This window comes from Nomascus leucogenys, chromosome 22a (genome assembly GCF_006542625.1).
Source record: "Nomascus leucogenys isolate Asia chromosome 22a, Asia_NLE_v1, whole genome shotgun sequence".
In the NCBI taxonomy this organism is placed as follows: Eukaryota; Metazoa; Chordata; class Mammalia; order Primates; family Hylobatidae; genus Nomascus; species Nomascus leucogenys.
The window spans coordinates 583,676-604,130 of record NC_044402.1 but is presented as its reverse complement, the minus strand read 5'-3'; the positions used below and the strand labels follow the sequence as shown (position 1 = coordinate 604,130).

The 20,455-nt window shown below is 56.7% G+C and overlaps 1 protein-coding gene across 7 annotated transcripts in view; it reads left to right on the top strand.

The window, feature by feature from the left end:
- PACS2 (phosphofurin acidic cluster sorting protein 2) overlaps window positions 1-20,455 on the top strand; it is an 85,613-nt gene that overhangs the window by 25,436 nt on the left and 39,722 nt on the right. For all 7 annotated transcript variants that reach the window (XR_004028036.1, XM_030804116.1, XM_030804117.1 and 4 more), the window contains exons 2-4: window positions 10,148-10,235; window positions 13,989-14,078; window positions 16,398-16,523. Coding sequence is in view for 6 of the 7 variants with exons in the window: in XM_030804116.1 (XP_030659976.1) it covers window positions 10,148-10,235; window positions 13,989-14,078; window positions 16,398-16,523 (304 nt within the window). In the remaining variant the exon portion in view is untranslated. The remainder of the gene's footprint in view (window positions 1-10,147; window positions 10,236-13,988; window positions 14,079-16,397; window positions 16,524-20,455) is intronic.

The following is a 20,455-nucleotide window of genomic DNA, read 5'->3' as shown; positions in this document are numbered from 1 at the left end:
TGTTCTGTAACTCACAAAAACTGGGGTGCTGGGATATGGTGCCTTCCTTCTCCCGGAAGTCCCTGCCGAGGGGGGCAGCGGTGGGGCATTCCCAGGGGGTGTTTCTCCTTTGCTGTCTTTCCCACCTTGTTCCTGGGGCCTCCCCTGACCTATTGACCCTGCCACAGCTTGCTCACCCCAGGTCCCTGGGGGCTGTGCAGGATTCCGGGTCCTCCAGGGCCAGTGTGATCCTTGCTGGGTTCCCAGAGTGACCCTGGAGGGAGGTCCCCTGTCGACCCTCACCTCCTGTTCCCAGGTCATCTGCCCCAGGGCCAGGTGTCCATCCACCCTGACTGTGACCGTGTGCCTCTGACCTGCATGACTGACCCCTGCCCTCGGGTGCCCAGGCCTAGCAGTGCCCCATGCCACTGGGTCCCCAGGCATCCGCCAGGAAAGGACAGCTCTAAAGTGGCGAGGCCAGCAGGGGTCCTGGTGTCTGTTGAAGGCCCTTGGAATTCCCTGGCTTCATTGTGCCATCTCCCCGCTCGTCTCCCTCCCTCTCGCCTCCCTGTCTTCCTACTCTCTCCCCTCCTTCCACCCACCCAGCTGCCGTCCTCTCTGAGCCTGGCCCCACAACCAGAGGTGCTCACTCCTGCCTTCAACTGACTGCAGGTATCCAGGCCTCTGGGCTGAGGGCGCCTCTGTGGCTTTGTTGACCAACCCAGGCTGACTTCAGAGGTGCTCCTCAGCCCCTGCTTTGCAAGTTCCTGGGGACCCGTGGCTGTCACTTTGGCCCTTTGATGTTTATAGTGGTTCCTGTAGCTAAGTGAATGCTGCCAAAGATGGAAAGTGGGGGACGCTATTCCACTGCCACTCAGAGCGAGACCAGGTGCTTCAAAAACACCAGCAGGGTTAGGTGTGGTGGCTCATGCCTGTAACCCTAGCACTTTGGGAGGCCAAGGTGGGGGGACCACCTGAGGTCCGGAGTTTGAGATCAGCCTGGCCAACATGGGAAAACCCCATTTCTACTGAAAATACAAAAATTAGCTGGGTGTGATGGTATCCACCTGTAATCCTAGCTACTTGGGAGGCTGAGGCAAAAGAATGGCTTGAACCCGGGGGCAGAGTTTGCAGTGAGCCAAGATCGTACCACTGCACTCCAGCCTGGGCAATAAGAGCAAAACTCTGTCTCCAAAAAAAAAAAGAAGAAGAAGAAAAGGCCAGCAGGCAGCAGGGCCAGGTGTGGTGGCTCCTGCCTGTAATCCTAGCACTTTGGGAGGCTGAAGGGAGAGGGTCTGCTGAGCACAGGGGTTCAAGGCTGCAGTGAGCTGTGATTGCACCACTGCACTCTAGCCTAGGTGACAGAGCAAGATTCTGTCTCTATTAAAAAAAAAAAAAGGAATGGTGATGACAAAGAACAAGTCTTAATTGAATATTAACAAAAGCCAGAAGCTGATTGGAAAAGCGTAATAAAGTAGCAAACATGCCTGGCTAGTTTTTGTATTTTTAGTAGAGAGGAGTTTCACCGTGTTGGCCAGGCTGGTTTCAAACTCGTGACCTCAGGTGATCCGCCCGCCTCGGCCTCCCAAAGTCCTGGGATTACAGACATGAGCCACCACATCCGGCCAATTTTTGTATTTTTTGTAGAGATGGGGTTTCACCATGTTGCCCAGGCTGGTCTCGAGCTCCTGGGCTCAGGTGATCCACCCGCCTTGGCCTCCCAAAGTGCTGAGATTGCAAATGTGAGCCACCGTGTCTGGCTAAGAAGGAGTATTTTCCTTAGCAGATACAAATTTATTTAAATTAGCTATGCTAGTTAAAACAATATGGAATTGGCAGAAGCATAAACATTGACTAATGGAATGTACCAGCAGAAACACACACGATCGTAATGTGCTTCAGAAATGGCCTCATTCGGCCGGGCGCGGTGGCTCACGCCTGTAATCCCAGCACTTTGGGAGGCCGAGGTGGGTGGATCACGAGGTCAAGAGATCGAGACCATCCTGGCTAACATGGTGAAACCCCGTCTCTACTAAAAATTCAAAAAATTAGCCGGGCGTGGTGGTGGGCGCCTGTAGTCCCAGCTACTCTGGAGGCTGAGGCAGGAGAATGGCGTGAACCCGGGAGGCGGAGCTTGCAGTGAGCCGAGATGGCGCCACTGCACTCCAGCCTGGGGGACAGACTGAGATTCTGTCTCAAAAAAAAAAAAAAGAAATGGCCTCATTCATCCGTGAGGAAAGGATATACTTTTAGGTAAATGGTTTGTTGATAATTGAACATTCACGTAGGAAATAAAATGCAATCACTCACAACACACACACAACTCCAAATGGATAATAATCTCATTGTGAAAAAGAGGAAGGAACAAATGGGGGAGTGGGATGGATTAAAGCAGTGGTCCCCAACCTTTTTGCTGCCAGAGACCGGTTTTGTGGAAGACAGTTTTTCCACAGAGGGTGACAGGAATGGTTTCCAATGAAACTGTCCCACCTCCGGTCATCAGCCGTCAGGTTCTCATAGGCAGTGTGCAGCCTAGATCCCTCGAATGCTGCACAGTTACAATAGGATTCTTCTGTGAGACTTGAATGCCCCGCTGACCTGATGGGAGGTGGAGCTTAGGTGAGAATGCTCGCTCCCCAGTGCCCATCTCCTGCTGTGTGGCCAGTTCCTAACAGGCCAGGAACCCGTCCTGGGGGTTGGGGACCTCTGGTCTAGAGCACAGGTGACTTTTCTGTACCAGAGCCAGTAATGAAGGGCTGGCTGAGCTGGTGCTTCCTGCCACCTGTGTAGTGGTGCAGGTGTCCGTGGTCCAGGGCTGGCCAGGGCATCTCCTGTCCTTGGCTTGGCTTCTACCTCTGGGTCCGTGGTGGCTGCCTCGGACCTGCCCTTGCAGCCAGGGTGAAAGGAGCGGGCAGGGCCTGCTGCCTGGGGTGAGCCTGCTGCCTCTGCTCAGGGCCCCTGGCGGGGCTGCTTGCTCAGCACCCTTGCCCCATCTCTGGCCGGGCAGCCGTCACCGTCACCCAGCTAGCATGGGGAGGCTTGCTACCAAGGGATGGGGGGCTGGAGAACGGAGCTTGGAGACAGCTGGCAGTCTCAGCCACGCATAGAGACACCCGCTGCTGAGGCCTGCAGTGCCTGCAGAGGGGAAGAAATGGGGCTGGTGTGGAGAGCACACCGTGTGTTTCTGTGGTCAGGCCCGTTTATTTCTTTAAACAGATCCCAAGTGTGGAGAACGTTTGCTCACTCTTGTTGGCAGGCCTGTGGGTTTCTGTGTATCACTCTGAACTTTTCCTGTACGCCTCTCACTTCTCTCTGTCAGAAAACAAAACAGAAGCCTCTATTCTGTGGGATTCGGATTCAAGTTGGCTCTTTTATTCACCTATTTCGAGCAGACACAATAGAAGAGGAAAGAGATAGCACTGTGGGCATTCAGTAGGTCGTCTTGGATGTGAACGTTGAGTTTCCACCTGTCACTGTGATTTTATTTTATATTGAGTTGTTTTTAAAATAAGCTTTGCTTCACTTTCGTTGCTGTTGAATCTATTACAGCTGCAAGGTGTCCTGAACACAGTGGCAGGCTGGTGATGAATCGTCTTCTGTAGGTTTTCTGGTGTCTTTGTTATGATTCTCTCAGGGCCAAGTGTGGTGTGCCTGGCCTAGGCAAACCTTTAGGCCTCGCCCTCAGAACCAACTGTGGATAATAAGCAAATAACATGTTTTGTTTATCTGCGCAGTTTCTGAATGCAAATGATTCTTTTTATTCCTTATTTTATTCATTTATGTTGTAGAGACAGAGTCTTCCCGTGTGCCCAGGCTAGAGCTTCTTATTCTTCCAGTGTTTGCACGGTGGCTGTAGCTGTGTGTAGTGACAGCAGAGACAGGCCTGAGAGGGGCAGCCACGTCCCCCCTGGGCAGGATCTGTCTACTACGGGACCGCAAGCTGCGACTTTTTCCTTCCAAGTGTGCAGAGAGGAGCCCCTCCCTAGGGACGGGGAGGCCTAGCCTGCTGTTTTTGTGATGAGCATCTTGGGGGAGGGGTCACTGGGCTGTGCTGCATAGATGGTGAGCACTGGACTCACCCCCAGCCCCAAGTCAAACGAATGTAAGGAATGTGAGCTTCTGGAAACGAGCCTGGAAGCCTGAGTGGTGAGGAAGGGAAATCTTGCAGTACCTGCCCACTCCCCAAATGCCTCTCGTAGGTTTTCTTGTTTACAATTAGTTCATCCACAGCAGGATCCAAGCTGCTGCCTCTGTGTGTGGTGTGTGTGTGTGTGTGTGTGTGTGTGTGACAGAGTCCTCTGTCATCCAGGCTGGAGTACAGTGGTGCAGTCACAGCTCACTGCAGCCTCCAACTCCAGGCTCAGGTGATCCTCCCACCTCAGCCTCCCAAGTAACTGGGACTGCAGGTGCACCCCACCACGCCCAGCTAATTTTTGTATTTTTTTGTAGAGGCAGGGTTTCACCATGTTGGCCAGGCTGGTTTCGAACTCCTGGCTTAAGTGATTCACCCGCCTCGGCCTCCCACAGTGCTGGGATTACAGGTGTGATTGTGCCCAGCCATAGTAGAGCTTCTTGTTTGCAGTTGGTTGATATGTGTCTTGTGGCTGTCTTTAATAAAACAAAAACATTGCAGGTATCATCTGGTAGGCCAGGCGCAGTGGCTCACGCCTGTAATCCTATCACTTCAGGAGGCCGAGGCGGGCGGATCACCTGAGGTCAGGAGTTCAAAACCAGCCTGGCTGATATGGTGAAACCCCGTCTCTAGTAAAAATACAAAAAATTAGCTGGGCGTGGTGGTGCACGCCTGTAGTCCCAGCTACTCAGGAGGCTGAGGCAGGTGAATTGCTTGAACCCGGGAGGCGGAGGTTGCAGTGAGCCAAGATCGCACCACTGCACTCCAGCCTGGGTGACAGAGCAAGACTCTGTCTTAAAAAAAAAAAAGACAGTATTGGTAATGGTGAAGGTTCACACCCCTCACGCCTTTTTTCGTATGCAGCTCTGAGCTTAACATCCACCACACAACCAGGCACAGAACACTGGGCAGTCCACCCAAAACAGTCCCCAGCAGCCGCCTGCCCTGCTGACCTGGCCTTGTCCCTCCAGCTCTGCCTTTTCCAGAGTGCCATAGAGATGGACAAAAATGGTGTGTGCCCTCTTGACACAGGTGTCTCTCACTCAGCACGATGCCTTTGAGATCCATCCTATCGTGTATCAATGATCCGTTCCTAGCTGTTGCCGAGTAGTATTCCGTTGCACGCTGTACCAAAATGTCCTTGTCTTTGTGTGAAGGACGTCTGGGTTTCCAGTGGGTGGCAGTTAGGAATAGAGCTGCTGTGAATGTGCATTACAGATCTGTGTAGGGACACATGCTTTTACTTCCCTTGGACCAATTCCAAGGGGTAGGATTGCTGGGTCCTGTATGTTTAACTTCGTAAGAAACCGCCAGACTGCTTTTCAGTGACTCTGCCATGTGGCGTTCCGCGCGTTCAGGGTGTAGGGAAGTCCCAGTGGTTTTGCCTCCTCACCAGCATTTGGTATTAGCTTTTTTATTTTTCGTGTTTTTTAAGCCATTCTAATAGGTGTAGTTGGGATCTCGTTTGGTTTTAATTTGCATTTCCCTAATAACTAATAATTTTGAGCATCTTTTCATGTGCTTATTTGCTACCAATGTATCTTTTCTGGTGAAACGTCTGTTCAAATATTTTGCTCACTTTTTTTGTTTTTTTTGAGATGGAGTCTTGCTCTGTCACCTAGGCTAGAGTGCAGTGGCGCGAACTCAGCTCACTGCAACCTTGACCTCCCTGGTTCAAGCAATTCCCCTGCCTCAGCCTTCCGAGTAGCTGGGACTACAGGCTCTTCTCACTTTTTATTAGCTTGTTTGTTTTCATATTGTTGAGTTCTGAGAATTCATATATTTACATATTCTGGATAAAATTTTTGTCAAATATGTGATCTGCGGCCGGGCGTGGTGGCTCACGCCTATAATCCCGGCACTTTGGGAGGCCGAGGTGGGCAGATCACTCGAGGCCAGGAGTTCAAGACCAGGCCTGGCCAACATGTAGCTGGGACTACAGATGTGTGCTGCCATACTTGGCTAATTTTTATATTTTTTGTAGAGACAGAGTCTCCCTGTGTACCCAGGCTGGTCTCAAACTCCTGGGCTCAAGTGATCCACCCACCTCAGCTTCCCAAAGTGTTGGGATTACAGGTGTGAGCCACCCTGCCCTGCCTCAACTTTTAATATATGGTTGAATTTGCCTGGAGGTTTTTTTTTTTTTTGGAAGATTTAATTAATTAATTAATGTATTTATTTTTGAGACAGAGTCTTACTCTGTCCCCCAGGCTGGCATGCAGTGATACGATCTCAGCTCACTACAACCTCTGCCTCCCCAGTTCACGTGATTCTCCTGTGCCCAGCCCAGAAAATTTTAAACTATTAATTCAATTTATTTAATAGGTGTAGGACTATACCAGCTATCTGTTTCATCGTGCTGAGTTTTAGTAGTTTGTGGCTTTCTAGGGAAATGAAAATGGGTACATTTTATCAAAGTAGTCAAATTTTTGTGCATGAAGTTGTTTGCAGTATTTCCCAGTAGTCTGTAAGGTCTGTAGTTCTTTCCTTACTTCTGATAATGGCAACTTTTGTCTACTTTCTTCTTTGTTTGGGTAGAGGTTTTATGAATTTTATTAATTTTCCCAAGAACTAGCATTTGGTTTTATTTTGTTTATCTATTTTCAGTTTAGTTGTTCCTCTTTATCATTATAATTTCCTTCCTTTTGCTTCCTTGGGGTTTAATATGTTCTTCTAGTTTCTTAAGATGGAAACTTAGGGCTGGGCGTGGTGGCCCAGTAATCCCAGCACTTTGGGAGGCCGAGATGGGTGGACCACCTGAGGTCAGGAGTTCGAAACCAGCCTGGCCAACATGGTAAAATCCTGTCTCCACCAAAAATATAAAAAATTAGCTGGGCGTGGTAGTGCACACCTGTAATCCCAGCTGCTTGGGAGGCTGAGGCATGAGAATTGCTTGAACCCAGGAGGTGGAGGTTGCAGTGAGCTGAGATCACACCACTGCACTCCAGCCTGGGCAACACAGCGATATTCCATCTCAAAAAAAGATGGAATCTAGCTGGGCGCGGTGGCTCAACGCCTGTAATCCCAGCACTTTGGGAAGCTGAGGCGGGTGGATCACAAGGTCGGGATATCGAGACCATCCTGCCTAACATGGTGAAACCCCGTCTCTACCAAAAATACAGAGAATCAGCCGGGCATGATGTCAGGCACCTGTGGTCCCAGCTACTCGGGAGGCCGAGGCAGGACAATAGTGTGAACCCGGGAGGCGGAGCTTGCAGTGAGCTGAGATCACGCCACTGCGCTCCAGCCTGGGCAACAGAGTGAGATTCCATCTCGAGAAAAAAAAAATGGAATCTTTAGATTGTGTATTTGAATCTTTTTTCTTTTCTGACATAAGCACTTAATGCTATAAATTCTCATGTCAGAACTGCTTTAGCTGCACCCGGCAGATTAACGTGCTACGTTTTCATTTCCACTCCATTCAGAGTGTTCTCTGATTTCCTTTCAGACTTCCTTTGAGCCATAGGTTATTGTTTTTTAGTTTCCCAAGCATCCCAAGAGGATTCCTCGCCATCTTTCTGTGATAGATTGCTAGTGTAACGCCATTTTGGTCAGAGAACGTATTCTTTGTGATATCAGCTCTTTTGTATTTGTGAAGGATTTGTGGTGTGACCCAGCATATGGTCTATCTTGGTTCATATCACCTCTCTCTTAGTCTCTCTCCTCTGTCTTTTTTCCTCTTGCATTTTGTTGAGTAAGACAGAGTCTGTGGGAATCCGGGCAGCCCCAGTGGAGTGGGGTGGAGCCAGGGCGAGGGTCCCCGCTGGAGGAGCCCCCCGTCAGGCCAGGCCCTTCAGCGCTTCTGCCAAGTCCTAGGAGACTCTGACTTAATGCCTAACTTATTTTGCGACATACTGAGTATGAGAATGACTTTAAAGCTCACAGGTGGCCTCGGAGTGCACCTTGTGCACACAAACACTGACGGGCGACAGTGGATGGTCTGACTGCAGCTCGGGGAATGAATTGAAGGACTCTGACAGAGATGTCTGTAGTAGACAGGCTTGTTTAAGCTCCATGCCTGTTTACCTAAAAAGCTGGACTTAAAAACATCGAATTTGGAACTCAGAAAAATAAAACATCTTCTGACCTGGGTAGGTCTGTCTTCCAGTGTTGGAAAGCAGACGCATTTCCGGGTTAGTCCTGTGCTGCTTTTATGAGCTACACTGACCCGATCTTGTTTGGAACAGGCCGCGCTGTGCATGACTTGGTCCCATGCAGAATCACACAGCCCAGTTGGTGACTTTGGTGGCTGTCAGGCACTGCTCGCGTCTGCAGCCCTGTCTGCAGAGAGCACCCCCTGGCCCTGCATGCACGGCTCCCCCACCCCGCCGCACAACATCCCCCCACAGTCTGCACGGCTCCCCCACCCCCGCCGCATGACATCCCCCCACCATCTGCACGGCTCCCCCACCCCCGCCGCACGAAATCCCCCCACCATCTGCACGGCTCCCCCACCCCGCCCGCACGACTTCCCCCCCACCATCTGCACGGCTCCCCCACCCCCGCCCGCATAGCTTCCCTACCCCCGCCTGCATGGCTCCCCCACTGCCCTCCGTCCGCTGTCCCTGTTGCACCTCCTACCTGCTGCCCTGCTGTCGAATCAGGCGCGTCCCACCCCGGGAGCTCTGGTATCTGCCCCTTGGCTTCTCTCAGCAGCTCAGTGGAGTGTAGACAGTGTCGCCATCATCACCTGAGCAGCTAGGGTGGGAGTGGGGTCTCCGTGGTCTCCATTTTACAAATGGGTTGACAGGTGCCCAGGAAGCCCTGTAATGTCCTGGGGCCACCCAGGCAGTCATACACAGGCTGTATCCATCTAGTGCTCCCGCTGCCTGGGGGCAGGGATGTGTGCTGGAAGGGCCTGGGCCTGCCTTCCCACCGCCACGTCCACACCCGGTGCCCAGGGGTGGAGACGGAAGCACGCGGCGGCCACTGTGGCACTGGTGGGTGGCTGCGTTCCATGGCCTGGCTGTGTCTGGCGCCTGTTCTGGTGTTTCACATTCATACTTTGAGGGCCAAGCACCAGCCCAGGAGGTGGGTACCACAAGTCCAGACTTCCACAAGGGAAAGTGTCCCCAGCACAGACACAGCCACTCAGAACTTGTTGGTCTTGGAGCCTGAAGCCGGGGGGGTCAGGCAGTGCCATCCCTATCTGGACAGTGGTGCCTTCACCCTTCTGCTGTCCTGAGCAAGAAGAAAAATGAGCCAAGCTTCAAAGAGAGCTGTGCCAAAGTTTCTGGAAGGCTCACCAGTGTGGGCGTTGCACCCTACACACCTTCAGGCATGGGTGGGTGGTGTGGATCTTCACTGCGTGGATTTGGGGCCCTGGCGTGTGTACGGCAGATGCCTCGGGGAGATGCATGTTCACACGGGGCAGCACTGGGCAGTGGAGGGTAGGGTCTACACCCCTCCACTCCTCAGGGACAGCCCTGGACACTGGGTGTGTCCTTCAGACTGTCCCTGGCGTCTCCAGGACTCCTGTGGCCTCAGGACAGAATGGCGGAGGGGAAGTGAACAGAAGGAAGGTTGGGGGAAAGTGTATCCCAGCCATGGGCAGGGGGTCCTGGGGTGGGCAGGATTTGGGGAGGCTGGGCCTGGGGCTGGACAGGGCCGTAGGAGAGGGGAGGCCTGTGCTCTCACAGCTGGGAGCTGGCTTAGGACTCTCAGATCTTCTCTTTGTGGCCCGTCATCCCTCCTACCTGCCTGTCCACAGGCCCACACTGAGTGAGCTCTGTGGGAGGGAGGCTCACCCTCAGGGGCCTTCAGGAGATGGGACCTCTGGCCCGGCAGCCAATGGATGCTGAGGGGCACCCGCCATGTGCAGGGACAGCTGGGGTGACGTCTTGGAGCCCTGTGACGTCCTGGGGCCGCCCAGGCAGTCATAGGAAGCCCTGTGACATCCTGGGGCCACCCAGGCAGTCACACCCCACCCTGCATCCCAGGGTGCAGGCTCCCAGGGTGACGCAGTGCTGGGACGGCACAGGGCTGCGTTCTGAGGGAGGGCGGAGCCCCAAGGCTGAGCCGTGCCTTGCCTCACAGGTTGTGCAGCCTGACTCTGAAGAAGCTGGTGGTCTTCAAGGAGCTGGAGAAGGAGCTGATCTCCGTGGTGATCGCCGTCAAGATGCAGGTGAGGCCCGTTGCACCCCCGGCCGTGGCTGGGTGCTGGGTAGGCTTTCCATGTGCCTGGGAGACGAGTCAGGCGGTGCGCCAGCGTGGGGCCTTGTGCCACAACAGCGGGCAGCCCATGTCATCTCCAGGAGCCGGGGGGCTGGGAATGACGGGATGCCCCTGGGTCCGGTCCTGCCCCACACAAGGGAGGCAGGCCGGCCTTCTGGGACGTGGAGGCCACATGCATGGGGCCTTCCCAGGGCAGAGCTGCCCTCAGGTCACCTCACAGTGATGGATGGGCCCCAGGCACCTGGAGCCAGGGCTTCCCTGCTGCACTCAGCACCCACTTCCTGCCAACTTTCTGTGGGGTGGAGGGCGTTGGTGGGAGAGGGGAGCAGGGCACTCTGGGAGGTGAGGGCCAGCCAGAACTCCCAGCCCCTGGCGCCAGGGCCTCTCTCCTGACCCTAGTGGGTCCTGTGACCTCTCGAAGGCTTTGAACAAGTAGCTGTTCCAGAGGGGTCGTGCTGGTGTCTTACCCATGCCTGGCCCAGGCCCCGCCCCCTCCTTGGGGTAGAGCTGCCATGACCCTTGCGGCACGGCCTTTGCCCAGTGGCCCAGACAGGGAGGTGTCCCCGCCAACTGTCAGGGCCACAGGGTTCCAGGTGTGTGGCCTGTATAGGGCCACCTCTAGCGGGCTCTCCCTGGTCGGCACCACTCATGGGCAAGTCTCACCCATGTCCTCAGCATACAGGAGTGTCCTTCTGTGTGGCTGTCCAGCGTGACAGGGTGGGGTCTCAGTGGCTGTTGTGCTCCTGACCCCGCCCATCAGCTCCTCGAGGATGGGGCCCTGCTCATGGAGCCCATGTCCAAGGCCGCACACAGGTCCCTGTAGCTAGCCGGATTCCTGACACCTGCTGTGGCTCTGACACGGGGTCTCCGGGCCTCCTGGACCTGCAGAGTAGCACCTGAGCCTCGGCCAGTGTGGCTGAGGTCACCAGCCAAGCACTGGGTCTTGAGTGCACGGAGGCCTGAGGCTTCTTGTCTGTCCCAGTCAGTTGCCACTGTATGAAACCTATTGCATCTTAAATAAACGTCTGGAGAACCCCTTTTCCTCGCTGAACATGCTCGTGGGTTATCAGCAGCCTACGTGTGCGGCTCGGGCTGGTGGCCGGGTTCCCCGGGTGGCGGGGCCTTGCCCCAAGAACTTCCAGGGGCACGTGGCTAATAGTGGGACCCCGAGAACTTCCAGGAGTGCGTGGTGAATAGTGGGACCCCGAGAACTTCCAGGAGCGCTTGGCTAACAGTGGGACCCCGAGAACTTCCAGGAGCGCGTGGCTAACAGCGGGACCCTGAGAACTTCCAGGAGCGCGTGGCTAACAGCGGGACCCCGAGAACCTCCAGGAGCGCGTGGCTAACAGCGGGACCCCGAGAACTTCCAGGAGCGCGTGGCTAATAGTGGGACCCCGAGAACTTACAGGAGCGTGTGGCTAATAGCGGGATGGAAGCGTCTCTCCGCCCACCCTGCCCATGGCTGTGGCCATGCCCAGGGTGCCCAGGACCTGCTGCAGTCTGGCCGCGGGTCATCCCTGGGGAACAGGGAGCTCTCTGTGGGCCGTTGCCACCAGGCCATGAGGCTGTGTCTGGACCTCTTGGCTTGCGGGGGGGCAGGGGTCAGGGTCTCATTGGGTCTTCAGAGCAATGCAGAAAGGCATGAAGGCAAGAGTTGACCCCTCGCTGGCTTCTGAGTCTGGTGCTGTTGACCTCTAACCTCTGGCATGGGGCCCCACCCCACACTGACCCTGTTCCTTGGCCCCATTCCTCCCTCTGCCTGTCTCTGGTCCTGCCCCAGCCTGTGTCCTGACCGAGAGCTTGGCCCCACGGCCCCTCAAAGCCCCACCTCTCCAGCCCCTCTGTGTACCCCCTGGACTGGCTGCCCATGCCCTCCCTGCCCACCCCAGCTCAGCAGCCACATGGCCCTTGGCCTCCCTTGATCACCCCCAGCTCCTCACCTGCTTCTCTTGGGGTGTCCTCTCCACCCAGGCCCCCTGTGGGGGAAGCAGCCAGCCTGTCCCTGCAGCCCCACCTGCCCCTCAGCCTTCTCTGGCGTGCACCTTCGCCTCACTGGCTGGAGGCACACACTGTCCTTTTCCTGACACAGCTGGGTCCCTGCAGGTCCTCTGAGGGGGGAATGCTAAGAGGGACCCGACCCAGAGCACATTTGCGGGGAAACATCTCTGAAGGGTCAAGGGGAGGATCAGGGAGAGCCCGGACCACAACGCAGGGGCAGCTGGGGAGAGGAGAGGGGACAGGAGGGCTGGCCGAGGAGAGCCATGCTGCCCCTTGCCGCACTGCACGCGAGGCCCCAGCGCAAGGGCAGGACCAGAGCCTCCCACGGATGTCTCATGGAGCCCGAGTATGGCCATGCGGGCCACCTGCACCGGTCCTGAGGCCCCGCTGCTCCCACCCGAACCTGGGCTGGCCCCGGGCTCCCGTTGTCTGTCTTGGACCCCTGCCCGCCCTCCAGCCACCTGGCACCTCTCATCCACTGTGTCCCGCGCGCCGGCCTCCGGGAACCTCTCATCCACTGTGTCCCGCGCCTGGAACCCCACAGTGGCTGCTTGTTTCTCGGAGCACGAGGTCCCCGAGCTCATCCTTGTTGGGATGGTCCCATTTGAAACAACACTGCAATAAGCACGTTCAATCCATTAGGAATCTATTTCGATATAAAGTTTGCGGTTGGGGTCCTGCTGTCTTTCATGCAAATGACTCGTTACCTGTTTGGCGCAGGTGCGTACGATATCTCCTCTGGCCTGAAGCTCACTGGGTATAAACTGTTTTCAGGTGGTCATGCATTTTCCTGCACCCACGTCGAGGCTTCTGCTACCCTCATTTTTGTGACAGCATCTCCATATTTTAAGTATCGTATCTTTGTATGTTTTATTTTCTGAGAGGGCCTGTCAGCCCTGATCATTCTTCTTTTTAGAAAATGCCTTAGGCCGGGTGCAGTGGCTCATGCCTGTAATCGCAGCACTTTGGGAGGCCGAGGAGGGTGGATTGCTTGAACTCAGGAGTTGGAGACCAGTCTGGGCAACATGACTAATCCTTGTCTCTTAACAAAATACAAAAATTATTGTCTATTTTTTTGTGGTGGCACATGCCTGTAGTTCCAGGTACTAGGGAGGCTGAGGCTGGAGGATTGCCTGAGCCTAGGAGGTCAAGGCTGTAGTGAGTTGAGATCGAGCCACTGCACTGTAGCCTGGGTGATAGAGTGAGACCCTGTCTCAAAAAATAAAAAATAAAAAATAAAAAAATGCTTTAAGCCAAGCATGGAGGCACATGCCTGTAGGCTGAGCTGCTCAGGAGGCTGCAGCAGGAGGATTGCTTGAGCCCGGGAGCTCAAGTCCAGCCTGAGCCACACAGCGAGACCCGTCCCTCAAAACCAGAAGGGGCTTGTTGCCTCCAGATTTGTTCTGCCAGACGGACTTGGGCAGCGCAGTCAGGTGCTGCTGCACCTGATCGTGGAATCTGTTTTGTGATCATGTATAAGGAACCGCCCCTGGTTTCTCTCTCATGTCTTAGGGCAGGTTCCTGGAGGTGGAACCTGTGAGCCGAAGGGTCTCGATGTTTTTAAGGTTCTTGGGAAAGATGCCAGGACACCTCTGAGAATTATCCCAGCCTGTGCCTACCACCCCCAGACTGCAGGGCTGCAATCCTGCCAGTTTTACAGTGCAGGAGTCACGGGGTCTTTGCCTGGTTTCCTGCTTCATCACAGGGCTCCAAACGAATCCTGCGGTCCCATGAGATTGTGCTGCCCCCCAGTGGACAAGTGGAGACAGACCTGGCTCTGACCTTCTCCTTGCAGGTGAGTCACCAGTGGAGATGACCCCCTCCCTCATCACTGTCTGCTGGGGTGACGGGCGCCCTCATCACTGTCCTCTGGGGTGACGTGTCCCCCCCATCACTGTCCCCCAAGGAGAGGGGCACCCTCATCACTGTCCCCCAGGGTGACGGGTCCCCCTCATCACTGTCCCCTGGGGTGACGTGTCCCCCTCATCACTGTCCCCCGGGGTGACGTGTCCTCATCACTGTCCCCTGGGGTGACGGGCCCCCCCATCACTGTCCCCTGGGGTGACGGGCCCCCCCATCACTGTCCCCTGGGGTGACGGGCCCCCTCATCACTGTCCCCTGGGGTGACGGGCCCCCCATAACTGTCCCCTGGGGTGATGCCCCCCTCATCACTGTCCCCTGGGGTGACATGTCCCCTCATCACTGTCCCCTGGGGTGACGGGCCCCCCTCATCACTGTCCCCTGGGGTGACGGGCCCCCCTCATCACTGTCCCCTGGGGTGACATGTCCCCTCATCACTGTCCCTGGGGTGACATGTTCCCTCATCACTGTCCCCTGGGGTGATGGGCCCCCCTTATCACTGTCTCCTGTGGTGACGGGCCCTCCTCATCACTGTCCCCTGGGGTGACGGGCACCCCCATCACTGTCCCCTGGGGTGACGGGCCCCCCTCATCACTGTCTCCTGTGGTGACGGGCCCTCCTCATCACTGTCCCCTGGGGTGACAGGCACCCCATCACTGTCCCCTGGGGTGACAGCATTTGTCTCATCATCGCCACCAGTGTCCTGTGTTACTGCAGATCTTCTGTTGATTATGGTTTATTCTTAAATGATTAGAAATTTGTTTTGGTTTATTAGATTGAGTTTTTCTTTGTTTTTTTGTTTGTTTGTTTGTTTGTTTTTGAGATGGAGTCTCTCCTTGTCACCCAGGCTAGTGCAGTCTTGGCTCACTGCAACCTCCACCTCCCGGGTTCAAGCGATTCTCTTGCTTCAGCCTTCCGAGCAGCTGGGATTACAGGCACACACCACCAGGCCAGGCTAATTTTTGTATCTTTAGTTGAGACGGAGTTTCATCATGTCTGCCAGGCTGGTCTCGAACTCCTGACTGCATGATCTGCCTGCCTCGGCCTCCCAAAGTGCTGGGATTACGGGCGTGAGACACCACGCCCGGCCTAGTTTTTCATTCCTTATCTATGATAAAGAGAATGTAAGGCCGGGTGCGGTGGCTCATGCCTGTAATCCCAGCACTTTGGGAGGCCGAGGCAGGTGGCAGGAGAATCACTTGAACCCGGGAGGTGGAGGTTGGTTGCAGTGAGCTGAGATCATGCCGTAGCACTCCAGCCTGGGGGACAGAGTGAGGCTCCATCTCAAAAAAAAAAAGAGAGAATGTAATAATGAGGGCAAAAAAAAACACTTACTGAGTCAAGGCTATTTTGCTCTTCTATTTAAAAAGTTAGGGGAAACTCAGAGTTCACAAACAATCCCAGCTGTTTGGGAGGCTGAGGCAGGAGGATCGCTTGAACCCGGGAGGTGGAGGTGACAGTGAGCCCGGCTAATTTTTGTATTTTTGTAGAGATGGGGTTTTGCCTTGTTGGCCAGGGTGATCTCGAACTCCCTACCTCAGGTGATCCGCCCGGCTTGGCCTCCCGAAGTGCTGGGATGACAGGTGTGAGCCACCGCGCCTGGCCCAGTGCTCCATGGTTCAGTGGGTTTTGACAGGCATGCACAGGCATGTCAGCGCCACCGCAGTTAGGGTGGTGAACAGCCCCATCTTCCCCTAAGTATTTAAACTGATTTTTATTTGTGAACTCTGAGTGTCTAAGAGATACTTGTGAACATCAGCTTGCTGGAGCCCTGCTGGACAGGGAGCCTGTGGTGAGACATGCAGGTGAGTTGGGTGCACAGGGGGCCTCGGAGGGAGAGCCCTGCCTGCCCTGTGTGCCCCTCGCGGAAAAGCGTCCTGGGTCACACCTTGCTGATTGCCTCAGGCACATGAGCCGCCGCGCTGTTTCCAAGTGTCTACAGGCGCGCTTAGCCATCCGGGCACTGCAGCACATGGTCCTCGTCCGCCTGCCAAGGCTGTTAGTGTGGAGTGGAGCCCTCGGGGCCTGAGCCCTAGCGACTGGCTCACTCTTGGTTGTGTTGGGTAAAGGAAGGGCCCTGGGGACCTGCTTGCCACTGGAATGAACTCAGGGGCCCATCTGTGGGTGCCCTTCCGACCATATGGGCAGCAGGTTGGCCTGGCCACAGGCTGCAGGGTGGCTGGCTCGTCAGAGGCCGTGTTGCTGCCTGGGGCCCTGGTGCACCCTCAGCTGCCACTCGCACTTGTGCCCACAGTATCCTCACTTCTTGAAGAGGGAAGGCAACAAGCTTCAGATCATGCTGCAGCGCAGAAAGCGCTACAAGAATAGAACCATCCTGGGCTACAAGACGCTGGCCGCGGGCTCCGTCAGCATGGCCGAGGTGAGTGCTCCGACTGGTGTGGCCTGCGTCGGGCTGGCCACCTGGGCGCCAGAGCATTCGCCCGTGGGAGATGGAGATGTCTCTCCCGGGTCCAGATGTCCAGGGATCAGACGAAAATGATGAGAGGAGCCTGGCGGCTGGGCTCCGCCGTAAGGGCCGGGTGCGGCCCCAGGTGGTGCTTCCTCTCTGACCTTCCCTTGCCGCCCAGCGTGGCTCCCCACGTGTCTGCAGCTGCGTGCACTCCCGTCTGAGGAGCCTGTCCTGCCCTTCAGTGGAGCTGGGTTTTGGGTCGGGCTGCTCTGGAGTCTTTCCCATGGAGGAATCGCTGCTGTCCCCACACCACGGGTGTGTCCTGTGATGGGTTCGTGTCCGTGTCCTGCTCAGCACGTGCTCTGGCCCAGGATCGGCTGAGCAGGAGCAGGACAGGCGTCAGTTCCGTGCAGGGGCTAGCGACGATACCCGAGCAGGGCGGGGGCGGCACCCAGAGGTCAGAGGGGGTGGCTGGAGTTCCCTGGAGGGGAAAGAAGGGGAAGTACCTCAAAAGGAAAAGAAACAGCCAAGCGGCAGCCCACCTTGTTCCAGAGGCCCCAGTGTTCCGAGGAGGCCGCGGTAGGGCGTGGGGGCTCGGGAGAAGACACCCCAGGCTGAGGCCTTGGACGTCCTCATGGACCCTTTCGGGGCTGCAAGATTGGCTCTGGGAGAAGGGGCAGCCCAGGGCCCCAGACCCGTTCGTCTCTTTTGCTTCAGAACTTTCCCCATCATGGGGTTGTGTTCAGGGTCCAGGGGCTGCGGGCGTGAGTGGTGCTTGGGGCATGTGAAGCTGTGTCGCTGCCTGCCTGGGGCCTGGGAAGGTCAGCCAGTGCAGCCCCTCACTGGGAGCCGGAGCCGCCAGAGCCCCCCAGCCCCTCTTCATCCCACTTTGTCCCCCTGCTCCTGGGGCTTGGGGCTAGGACAGTGGGGGTGCCCACTTGTAGCTGGTTCCCCCACACCCCCCAGGCCCAGCCTGTAGGCCTCCTGTCTCCCAGGTCAAGCGCTGGGTCCCCCAGATCCTCACACACCCCCACTTACACATCCAGGACAAGTGCCAAGCACTGCTCTGGACTCAGCCCTCCCTGCTGCACTGGGAGACGGGAGTGTGGAGGGTACAGGAAGCAGCAGTGGCGTCCCGAGGCCTCGCTTCTCCGTGCCGCCACAGGGCCTCAGACAAGCCTTGCAGTCTTCCCGGTTCCTTCGGCAAACCACGGACAGCACGGGTGGACCGGGCCTCCAGGCTGCACTTCCCAGGGCCCTGGGACCCCTCTGGTGGCCTGGAGCTGCCTGTCATCCCAGCCTCCCTCCTGCAGGCTGAGCGATGGGTGAACAGGTGGTGCAGGGATGCTCTCTGGGCTGTGAGAGACGCCTGGGAGCTGCCGCATGCTTCCCGTGGAGCAGGAGGGTCCAGGCACTATGGGGAGGTCGTGCAGGCTCTGTTTCCCATTAGCCATGCAGGTGATGTCCTGCTGATCCCTGCCAGTGCCTGTGAGCTCCTGCCCCGGGCCGCTCCGCCCACAGCTCTCAGTCTGCACCGCAGTGCTCCCTGCCCCTCTCAGCACTGGTGCTTCTGTGTTTGGCGTCCTTGCCCTAAATGCTGGCCTCTGCTCCCAGGCCCCTCCCTTGCCTGTCCTCCCAGCCTTGGGCTGTCCCCTCCTGATCCCTGGGGAGAGGCTGGAACAACCTTCCCCCACCCCAGGTCACACCAGCCACATCACCTGCTGCTTGAAATCCCATCATCTGTTCTTCGCTCTTGGAAGAAAAGCCCCACCCCTGGATGTAGCTCCAGTGCCCTGCTCTGAGCCTGTGGCCCCCACCCCAAGGCCCCCTCGCCCTGCACCTGTGGCTTCCAAAGCCAAGGTCATCTGACTGCTCCTCGCTGTCCCCTCCACCGTCTCCTCCAGGCCCTCAGGGCGTCCTTCCACCTTCCACTGGCAGCCTGGTCCCAGAACCTACTTGGGTCCTCCCATGTGTCCCCGAGCACCAGGGCGGTTCATGGGCTCACTGTGTCCTGCCACCTTTTGGGGCTGGTTCCCACCTGTGAGCGTTGCTGGCTTGTTGAGAGTGTGAGCACGGGAGATTACGGAGGTGGGACAGCCCCTCGGGCACAGATGGACGCAGGTGGCAGAGGTGGAGGGCTCTCACCAGGTGGGCTCAGACAGCTGTGCCGTGGGGGCTTGCTGGCTCTGAGACTGCACGCCTGAGATGGGGTGAGGGCATGGGTGCTGCCATAGGGACCGTCGTGAGAGTGGAGTGTTGGTGAGGCTGGTGCCATGCATTTGAGAGTAGTGCTCAGCTGGGGGGAAGGGTCCTTGAGGGCACAGTGTGGGGTGAGGCGGGCCATTGGGCGGACTCGAGGCCAGGGCTGAGTGTGTGGTGAGAGGATGAAGGGGGCACCTGCCCAGGACCTCCGGACTGTGGGGAGAGCAGGAGACGATGGCTGTGGGGACACAGGTGTCACCTCCCTTCAAGTGGGTGCACACGCAGGGGGCAGGAGGGGCTGAGAGCAGCCTGGGCCCCTGCCACACCATAGCCCTGCCCTCACCAGCCACTCATTCTACGTGAGCTGAGGCCCAGAGTCCTGGCCTGTCCAGGCCTCACTCTGAGGCTGAGGAAGTGGAGTCCAAGGTGGCCCAGGGTAGGGGCCAGGCCTCACGGGTGCCAGGAGCTGGACGCCAGCGTGGGGCGGCTTAGGTCTACAGGCTGACCAGCAGTTCTGGCTGAGACCATCAGGAGTGACCGCAGCCCCAGGGCCTGCTTGGCACCCGCCTCTGCCTGCCACCTCTCAGGAAGGTTGAGCTGACTGCAGGCGGTCCCTCTCAGAGGCAGCTCTGCAGAGGCAGGTGTGCGGTGGGGGCAGACATAGGGCCTTCTCCTGTGGTGTGGCTCTCGGCACCATAGAGGAAGTGTGTAGGGGTGGGCGTGCGTGTGGCCAGACCACGCTGTGGCCCCCGCCTGGGGGACGCAGGCATGCCAGCTGGTGGCCATTGTCTGAGGCTGGGGCCTGTGGGCTCCTTGACAAGACAGGAAGGTTGACAGACCCATGACCAGGTGAAGGGGAGACCTGGGAGTGCGGTGGTGGCTGAGGGAGCGGCCATGCTTCTTTGCGCAGCCGACTCCCTCTTGTGGCCTTGCCACAAGCTGCACATGCCACTGGGCCAGGTCCAGCCCAAGGGGACCTGTGAGGGGCAGGCGGCTCATGGTGGGACACAGGAAGACCTCAGCGTAAGGACAGCGCGGGAGCGTCACCCTGACCGTTTGCATTGCTGGATTCCCTTTAGTTTCTCTGAGTGTCTGCATGGCCACAGGCTGCTGATGACAGCCCAGTCAGGTGGGGGCTGCATATCCGTGGGTGGCCCTGTGAGAATATGATGGCACTGGACACTTCCTATCTCCTGATGACATGGTAGCCATCGTAACACCATCACAGTTACTTTATTCCTGTATGAACTCACTGTGACCCAAGTGTCCAGGGCCTGGCCACACACACGTCCACCCCTACACGGCGGTGCATGGCGACCTCCCAGGCCTTCGCATTCCCCACTCACCCACCAGCTTGTCCAGGGCCACTTCCAGCCCCACAGGCTCTGCCGTCATCAGTGCCCTATTCACAGGCACCACTTTGTCTCTTATACTTTATTTTTACTGTGCTTTTTTGGTTTGTTTTTTATTTTTTAATTTTTTTCATGACATAGTCTCACTTCGTCGCCAGGCTATACGGCAGTGGTGCAATCTTGGCTCACTGCAACCTCCAACTCCCGGGTTCAAGTGATTCTCCTGCCTCCGCCTCCTGAGTGGTTGGGATTACAGGTGCTCGTCACCACGCCCAACTAATTTTTGTATTTTTAGTAGAGACAGGGTTTTACCCTGTTGTCCAGGCTGCTCTTGAACTCTTGACCTCA